The sequence below is a fragment of the Anolis sagrei genome, chromosome X (genome assembly GCF_037176765.1).
Source record: "Anolis sagrei isolate rAnoSag1 chromosome X, rAnoSag1.mat, whole genome shotgun sequence".
NCBI lineage: Eukaryota > Metazoa > Chordata > Lepidosauria > Squamata > Dactyloidae > Anolis > Anolis sagrei.
In genome coordinates this window covers 12,103,280-12,113,016 of record NC_090034.1, presented here as the reverse complement: position 1 = coordinate 12,113,016, position 9,737 = coordinate 12,103,280, and the positions used below count along the sequence as shown (strand labels likewise).

The following is a 9,737-nucleotide window of genomic DNA, read 5'->3' as shown; positions in this document are numbered from 1 at the left end:
GAAGCGGCATAAACAATCGTTCCCTTCTCGGGATTGGCTCCTTAGTTAGGACGCTGTCCAATCGGCGGCGGGGCTATCGAGGATACCCAATAGAATGAGGCTTTTTGGAGGCGAGGCCCGCCTCCTCTTTGCTTGTCTGACGCCTTGGAAGTCAGGCAACTCAGACAGGCCTGAGGGTGATTGGCGTGCGGTCCGTCCAATCGCCGTGCGGTGATGCTTTCACGGGCATTTCCGGGGGTGGGGTGAAGGAGGCAGCGGCGGAGGCCTTTGGCTGGCGCTGCTGTCAGTCAGACACTGGAGGCGGGGCAGAGAGAGAGGAGCGGAGAGGCCGGGGTTTGTTGTCATCCCAAGATGGAGTTTCTGCTGGGGAACCCCTTCAGCACCCCGGTGGGGCAGAACCTGGGTAAGAGGCCCCTGAAGGGAATTATCCCGCGATAGATACCCTGTGTAGACACAGAGGAAGGTGGATATATATATATATATATATATATATATATGCATATGTATCTGTCCATCTATAGAGATAGCTATCTGAAGATATATATAGAGATCTATATATTAATAGATATGAGTAAATAAGTGGATATATATATATATATATATAGGTAGATAGGAGTATATAAGTGGATATATATATATATATATATATCACTTATTTACTCCTATCTACCTCCACTTATTTACTCCTATCTACCTATATATATATATATATATATATATCCACTTATTTACTCCTATCTACCTATATATATATATATATATCCACTTATTTACTCCTATCTACCTATATATATATATATATATCCACTTATATACTCCTATCTACCTATATATATATATATCTCCACTTATATATTCCTATCTACCTATATATATATATATCCACTTATATACTCCTATCTATTAATATATTGATCTCTATATATATATCTTCAGATAGATATCTCTATAGATGGACAGATACAAATATATATATATATATATATATATATATATATATATATACACACCTCCCTCCCTAAGTGGATATATAGGCAGATAGGAGTATATAAGTGGATATATATATATATATATATATATAGGTAGATCATATAGAGATATTATTAGATCATATATTGATATCAGTATACAAACCTATATACAGATATGTGTGTTTATATATGTATATTTTATATCTGCTATGCATTGATATGTATATCTATGTATAGATAGATAAATATGTATTATATATCTATCTATATGGATAAAGAGGTATATCTAAATCTATATTAGACACAGAGGGAGGTGTATATATATATTTGTATCTGTCCATCTATAGAGATATCTATCTGAACATATATATAGAGATCTATATATTAATAGATATATGAGTATATAAGTGGATATATATATATATATATATATATAGGTAGATCATATAGAGATATTATTAGATCATATAGAGATAGCAATATGCAAACCTATATACAGATATGTGTGTTTATATATGTATATGTATGTTTTATATCTGCTATGCATTGATATGTATATCTATGTATAGATAGATAAATATGTATTATATATCTATCTATATGGATAAAGAGGTATATCTAAATCTATATTAGACACAGAGGGAGGTGTATATATATATTTGTATCTGTCCATCTATAGAGATATCTATCTGAAGATATATGTAGAGATCTATATATTAATAGATATATGAGTATATAAGTGGATATATATATATATAGATCATATAAAGATATTATTAGATCATATAAAGGTATCAGTATACAAACCTATATACAGATATGTGTGTTTATATATGTATATGTATATTTATATGCATTGATATGTATATCTATGTATAGATAGATAAATATATATTATATATCTATCTATATGGATAAAGAGGTATATCTAAATCTATATTAGACAGAGAGGGAGGTGTATATATATATTTGTATCTATCCATCTATAGAGATATCTATCTGAAGATATATATAGAGATCTATATATTAATAGATAGGAGTAAATAAGTGGATATATATATATATATAGATCATATAGAGATATTATTAGATCATATTGAGATATCAATATACATACCTATATACAGATATGTGTCTTTATATATGTATGTGTATATTTTATATCTACTATGCATGCATATGTATATCTATCTATAGATAGATAAATATGTATTATACAGGGTTAGTCAAAATGCATAGGCCAATAAGCCATTCAACTGAATGGCTTATTGGCCTATGCATTTTGACTAACCCTGTATATCTATCTATATGGATAAAGAGATATATCTAAATCTATACATGTATGTATATTTATATCTATGTGTATGTATAGAAATTAAAACAATATCAAACGATAAAACAATACACCAAAAACACAAGAAAACAGGGGTGGGCCAATGTAATGGGTACAGGTTAAAAGTGCTGATGTGACAGGTGGTGGATATGGATAGATATCTAGTATGTATACAATATCTGTATATAGATAGGTCTGTATATGGATATTTGTGTAGGGATAGATAGATATATATATTTATCAATATATCTATCTATAAATAGACATATAAAGATAGTGATGTTTATCTATAGATAGATAGATTGATATCTTTAGACAGGTAGATAGATATGCATATCTATATCTTTATATAGATAAATATGTATCTATATCTGTTTATGGATAGACTAGCTGTCCCCTGCTACGCGTTGCTATGGCCCAGTCTCTATATGTGTGTTTTGTGTGTGTATATATTTGTGTATATACGTGTGTTTGCATATATAAATGTGGTTTTGCGCATGCATTGTAATGTATTTTTTGGCTATTTAAGTCTCTTCTGCTGTGTTTTTCAGTGTTTTTATGAGTGATGGTTACTCTTTGGCCTGATAGATGTATTGTGTCCAAATTTTGTGTCAATTCGTCCGGTGGTTTTTGATTTATGTTAATCCCACAAATGAACATTACATTTTTATTTATATAGATATGTATATCAATAAATATGTGTGTTTATATTTGGATAGATCTGTATGTCTATTTGGATAGATCTGTATGTCTATTTTTATATTGATAGATATCCATAAATATCTATATATAGATATTATTATTATTTATACCCTGCTTTTTCTCTCTAAGAAACAGACTCAAAGCAGCTTACAGTAATCTATATATGATACATAAATGTGTGTTTGTATGGAGATATATATATATATATATATACACACACACATACACACACACACATACCTATATTTGTATAACATAGATAGATATGTGTATATCTCTATATAGGCATTAATATATATTTGTATACAGATATAGGTAGATATGTAATTATATATTTTGAGTGATTAGCACACAGAACTTAACTGAGTAAGTAGAAAGTTCCAGATACTGCCTTCTCCAGTTGCTCAAATTAAAAATGCATTGTCTCCAAGGGTGCATCTACACTGGAGAATGAATACAGTTTGACACCACTTGAACTGTCATGGCACTAATGTGATAGAATCCTGGCAGTTGTAGTTTTCCCTGCCAAAGAGTGCTAAATTTGATTAATTCTACAGTGTAAATGCACCCCCATATCTTGCCCCTACTTCCTCTGATAACAACAACAACAACAACAACAACAACAACAACAACAATAATGCCTTTTTGTCAATATGAAGTGCTGAAAAACAATGTTTGCCGTATTGACAAAAATGTCATTCTCTCCAGTTCAAGCTCCACGACTTGGGTCTAAATATCTTACATTTGGGAAAACATTTCTTATGCGTCTCCAACCATTTCTTGTCCATATCCATGTAGGTTTTGTAAGATTTACTTGGCTTACCATTAACAACAGCGATGGTTTATATTTCTTATTACTTATTACTTTGTTTTTATCCAGTCTTCCTCCAATATAAGGACTCAGGGCATTTGGAAACCATTTGCAGAATGACAGGATTTCCCCCCTTAAGAAGCCAGTTCTTTCTTGCAGGTCTTCCTTTAAGTCTGTGAAGTGGTCTGATGGTTGCAAAGCATGTGAAGAAAACGTATTGAGTAGTAGGCGAGAGAGTACTGAACTGTGTGGGCTGTGTAGAGGGGAGAGGTGATGCGAGAAAAAACTCTGGATAAAAATTGTTCATAGTGTCCTAGATTCTGAGGGGCCTTATGCAACTCGTGCAACCCTACAATAATCTGAATTAAGGTATCTGGAACTGCCAGGAAGGTTAAGAACCCTGGTTCCCAACGTGGGGCTCATGCACATGGGGTGGGGGTGGGGACCATTTGATTTTCAAGGGGGACAATTTGAGAATGAGTTCTTAATCATGTTTTTTGCATTCCTTATGGTTCTAGGGGCCTCATCTACTGCCTATAAATATGTATTGTAACATACACATTTTAAAAATTAAAATCCGAATGTCCAGGGCAGTCGGCTGGTGTTAGTGGAGCAGGGGAAAGAGAGGAGTGGAAAGAGCATAGAGCAGTGGTTCTCAACCTGGGGTCCCCAGATGTTTTTGGTTTACAACTCCTAGAAATCCAAGTCAGCTGTTAGGATTTCTGGGAGTTGAAGGCCAAAAAACATCTGGGGACCCCAGGTTGGGAACCACTGGCATAGAGTAAACTAGAGAGTCCATGAGCCCAGAAAAGGAAAGCCACTTTCATTCCACTCCTCTCAATATTCTTTTAACATGACATGCTATACAAAATAGATTAAAATGTATTTTTGTTCTGCGTATGAATGCAGCAAGACATCTGTGGAAAAATCCACAATTATTACGCCCATAAGTAAGTCCATATTTTTGTATGGACACAAGAAATAAAAAAGATGGATCAACCACAAGAAAATGTTTTTTTTATTTATTTATCGTGTCATCCGCAACCAGAACATTGTATTACATTTCTAACAGAACAAAACAAACAGATAAAAAAACCCCACAAATTTTGCAGACTTGGTAGCTGATTAAATGTCCTTTGACCAGTATCTGGCCACTTGGAATGCCTCTGGTGTTGCTGCAAGAAGGTCCTCCATCGTGCATGTGGCAGGACTCAGGTTGCATTGCAGCAGGTGGTCTGTAGTTTGCTCTTCTCCACACTCGTATGTCGTGGATTCCACTTTGTAGCCCCATTTCTTAAGATTGGCTCTGCATCTCGTGGTGCCAGAGCGCAGTCTGTTCAGCACCTTCCAAGTCGCCCAGTCTTCTGTGTGCCCAGGGGGGAGTCTCTCATCTGGTATCACCCACGGATTGAGGTGCTGGGTTTGAGCCTGCCACTTTTGAACTCTCGCTTGCTGAGGTGTTCCAGTGAGTGTCTCTGTAGATCTAAGAAAACTATTTCTTGATATAAGTCGTTGACGTGCTGGCTGATACCCAAACAAGGGATGAGCTGGAGATGCCTCTGCCTTGGTCCTTTCACTATTGGCTGCAACTTCCCGGCGGATGTCAGGTGGTGCGATACCGGCTAAGCAGTGTAATTTCTCCAGTGGTGTAGGGCGCAGACACCCTGTGATAATACGGCATGTCTCATTAAGAGCCACATTAAAGAAAATGTTGATCATCAGGTATCAGGATATTATTCTCGCGTCTTCTCACCAAAGACGCGCAATGAAGTTGGACACTTGAATGACCCTGAATTCAATGCACATTAATTCATTCATTTGTTTATTTTTCTCTTTCATGGAAACTATGTTTTTTTGGAAGCTGGTTTAGATCACGTTCGTGGCCTTTTAGGCTCCCTCAGTGTGAATAAATAGGAGTACACGTTAATAAGAATTATATGTCACGGTGAGAGTGGGGGGCATCAGTATTTTATAGAGGCTTAGTGGGGGCAGGGCCAAAAAAAAGTTTGGAGCCCCTGGTTTAGAGCAACTTTCTGATTGAGTCAGAGTTCAGAGGCTGTGGTTTTCTTGGCTTCCAAAAACAATGACTAAGGCGGAGTGTTAAGCACTGCAAAAAGCTTGTGTCAAGGCACAAGGGACATGATGACATTGATTTTTACGATCAACTGAATGTTCTTAAAAGAGGGGAGTGTTGCATAATTTAAGTCAGGAAATCTATAACTTTGGCCTGCTGCAGAGGACACTGACATTTTAAAACAACTAGGGAACAAGTGCAGTACATTCTTGATAGTGAATACAGTATAATCTGGAAATGGTTCTTTGTTTTCAGAGACTGGCAGCATATTCCTGTGGTTAACCAGTTTTTCAGGATAAATGTGGTTTCTGGGCAAAAGGGAAGGGAAATTCCTCCTCCTGGTCAGTATCCTGGTGGGATCTGTATGGAGGCTATGGAAATGTGATGCCCAGGAGAATGAATGCAGTTTGGCAGCACTTGAACTTCCATGGCTCAGAGAAGAGGCTTTTCTATGAATGCATTTGAGGTTGTTCTTGTTTTATTTTTTGAAGAGAACAATCTATTCTCTCATTCTTCCACTTGCACATGCCCCACTTCTGCAACCTTTCCTCATAGGTTTTGTTTTCCGTACCTCTTCTCTGATCTTGCTCCAGTTTGCCCATATCCTTCTTCAAAAACAGGAAGCAATACTCCATATAAGGCCCGACCGATGCAGAAAGCAGTGGGACTATTATTTATCTCGACTTGGAAAGTATACCTCTGTTAATGCAAGTCAAAATGGCATTCACTGTCATAGCTGCTGCATCACACTGCTGGCGCAGTGTCAGCTTACAATCAATAACCCTGAGGTCGTCTTTGCATGTGGTTATTGCTGAGCCATGTATCTCCCATCCCACATTAGATTATTGTGGCCTAAATGTAGAATTGTGCATTTGTCTCCTACAGAAATTAATTTTAGTCATTTCAGTTCTGTAATTTATCTCTGTCCTTTTGATTTCTCCTCTTATCTTTGTTGGTCCCTATTCCATCACAATTGATGGGGACACTCGATTACTTTGATTATTTTAACCATTTTAAGTGATTTTAATTGACTTGTACCTTGTGTTATTTTAAATTGTGTTGTTTTTGAGGGTTGTAAGCCGCTTTTCATCTCGATCAAGAGAAAAAAAAGCTGGAATAATAATAATAATAATAGGAGACAGGACCTTCTTGGCCTCTGTCCCCAGGCAATGGAATTCCCTTCCACAAAGGCTTGGTTGGGCCCCTCTTTGTTTTCTTTCTGACAGCAAAGACATTCTTACTTCCTGAAGTGTTTGATTGGCAGCTGCAGAAATTATTTAATTGGTGTTTATTTGCCGCAGCATTGTTATGTTGTGTTCATGTTTTAACTGTTTAAATTAGAGCTTTCCAAACCATGTTTTGCAACATGTTAAAGTACTGACTGTGGTCATAGATGTGTCACATGAACATAATGAGAGACTTCTGAGTATATGTGAAATAAGCAATAAATCACATATCCTAACTGAATTACTGTGTCGCGAAATGATGCACGTTAAATTGATGTTTTTAAGACAGCTGTTTATTCTATTGCTTTTGAGCCTCTGGGTGATTTATAGATCTAATGATATTTATAGGTATTGTATTTATAGATCTATATTTGGTGTGGAGTCCCCAGTGGTGCAGTGGGTTAAACCCCTGTGCTGGCAGGACTGAAGACCGGCAGGTCACAGGTTCGAATCTGGAGAGAGCGCGGATGAGCTCTCTCTATCAGCTCCAGCTCCTCATGCGGAGACATGAGAGAAGCCTCCCACAAGGATGGTAAAACATCAAAACATCCGAGCGTCCCCTGGGCAACATCCTTGCAGACGGCCAATTCTCTCACACCAGAAGTGACTTGCAGTTTCTCAAGTCACTTCTGACACGACCAAAAAAACCCCCAAAACAAATTATATTTGGTCTTGTTGTGAGCCATCTTAGATCCCATATCAGGAAGGCCACAAAATTCCCATCCCACAGAGGAGGGAGGTTGGAGAATAGGAAGTGAAAGGTATGGAGTATGTGGGTCCTTTGGGGCTTTTGCTGGAGCTTAGAAAGAAAAGAAGGCTTTCCTTGATAGCAAAAGATTTTCACCATCTTCTTTTTGTTGCTTTGATTCTCTTGCTCCCACTCTTCTCAGCATGGTCAGAATGGTGACATTTGTGGGTCTTGCCTCAGGTTGTGAGGGCGACAACATGTTTGGCAAAGCAGGCAAGGCTCCGACTATCGTTGCCCTTGTTTCCTTTGCCATACTTGTTGTGCTTTAGCAGGCTAGGAAACTAGATGGTTGTTATGCAAAGCCCCCCATCCGATTTGGCAAACAAAGAACGTATCCCAGTTTGGGGCACACAAGTTCCTGCCCCTTTGTCCTTGGGGTTAGCACAGGCTTTGACCTGTTTTGAATGAGGATACTGATGGTGAGGAGGAACACATGTCATGGGAATCCCATTTGAGTTTTGCTGCTGTCCTTTCCTTGCAACCCTGAACCAGTGACTCTGAGTATCTCTCTGTTTCAGCACAGACAGTTCCCACGAGTTGGAGGGTTTTTCTGAACAGTGCAAGCCCTGTTGCAGAGCTATAGGGTGCCTCTGTTCTGAAGCGGAAAGCCCCTAGGCCTGAAAAATCAGGCAGGATATCTCAAGAGCACCAGGCTTCAATCAAAGCAGAACATTGGTTCTATCGTGCTGGCTATTTCTGCACTTGCCTCCTTCAGCAAATGCTTTCTATAGGGCCTGTCTTTGAAGGAACCCCTCTACCTTTCCTTAATGTCTCTAATCAAGTATTAATATGTATGAAGGCATTTAATATTCCCCCCTGTGGGTACATGTTGTGACTGATACCATATAGTAATAAGTTGATGGTAGAGACCACCAGAGCTTGGAATTGTTTTTAATTCAAAAAGAAATATTGATTTTACTATTTTACATAATTATATTTTACTACGCCCAGTGTGGAACACATCTCACCATGCTAAATCAGTAGATGTGGCTCTTAATGAGACATGCCGCATTATCACGGGATGTCTGCGCCCTACACCACTGGAGAAATTACACTGTTTAGCTGGTATTGCACCACCTGACATCCACTGGGAAGTAGCAACCAATAGTGAAAGGACCAAGGCAGTGACATCTCCAGCTCATCCCCTGTTTGGGTATCAGCCAGCACGTCAACGACTTAAATCAAGAAATAGTTTTCTAAGATCTACAGAGACACTCGCTGGAACACCTCAGCAAGCAAGAGTCCAAAAGTGGCAGGCTCAAACCCAGAACCTCAATCAATGGCTGATACCAAATGAAAGACTCCCCCCTGGGTGACTTGGAAGGCGCTGAACAGACTGCGCTCTGGCACCACAAGATGCAGAGCCAACCTCAAGAAATGGGGCTACAAAGTGGAATCCACGACATGCGAGTGTGGAGAAGAGCAAACCACTGACCATCTGCTGCAATGCAACCTGAGCCCTGCTACATGCACAATGGAGGACCTTCTTGCAGCAACACCAGAGGCACTCCAAGGGGCCAGAGACTGGTCAAAGGACATTTAATCAACTACCAAGCTTGCAAACTTTGTGTTTTGTTTGTTTGTTAAAAATGCAATGCAACTGTTTGGTCTGCCGCTGACACGATAAATAAATACTACACCATTGTTTATAATGGGATCTGCAAAGGGTCTTAGAACTGAACTTCAGCGGATACCAAGGGCCCATTGTATTTTAAGCCGAACTTTCCAAGCTTTATCCTGAGAGGCAGCCCTTCTCATGCTGTTGGATTGCAGCTCCCAACATTCTTCATCATTGGCTGTGGTGGGTAGGGGCTGCTGGTTGATCTAGTTTTACAATATTATATGAATCTCAGACATGCTTTATCATTATTT

General features: G+C 38.3%; 1 protein-coding gene across 5 annotated transcripts in view; it reads left to right on the top strand.

Moving 5' to 3' along the window:
- Positions 1-294: 294 nt before the first annotated feature.
- The window catches only part of LOC137095013 (TOM1-like protein 2), a 49,693-nt gene continuing 40,250 nt past the window's right edge, over positions 295-9,737 (top strand). For all 5 annotated transcript variants that reach the window (XM_067461163.1, XM_067461161.1, XM_067461160.1 and 2 more), the window contains exon 1: positions 295-403. In XM_067461163.1, coding sequence (XP_067317264.1) covers positions 352-403 — 52 coding nt within the window. In that variant the 5' untranslated portion in view covers positions 295-351. The remainder of the gene's footprint in view (positions 404-9,737) is intronic.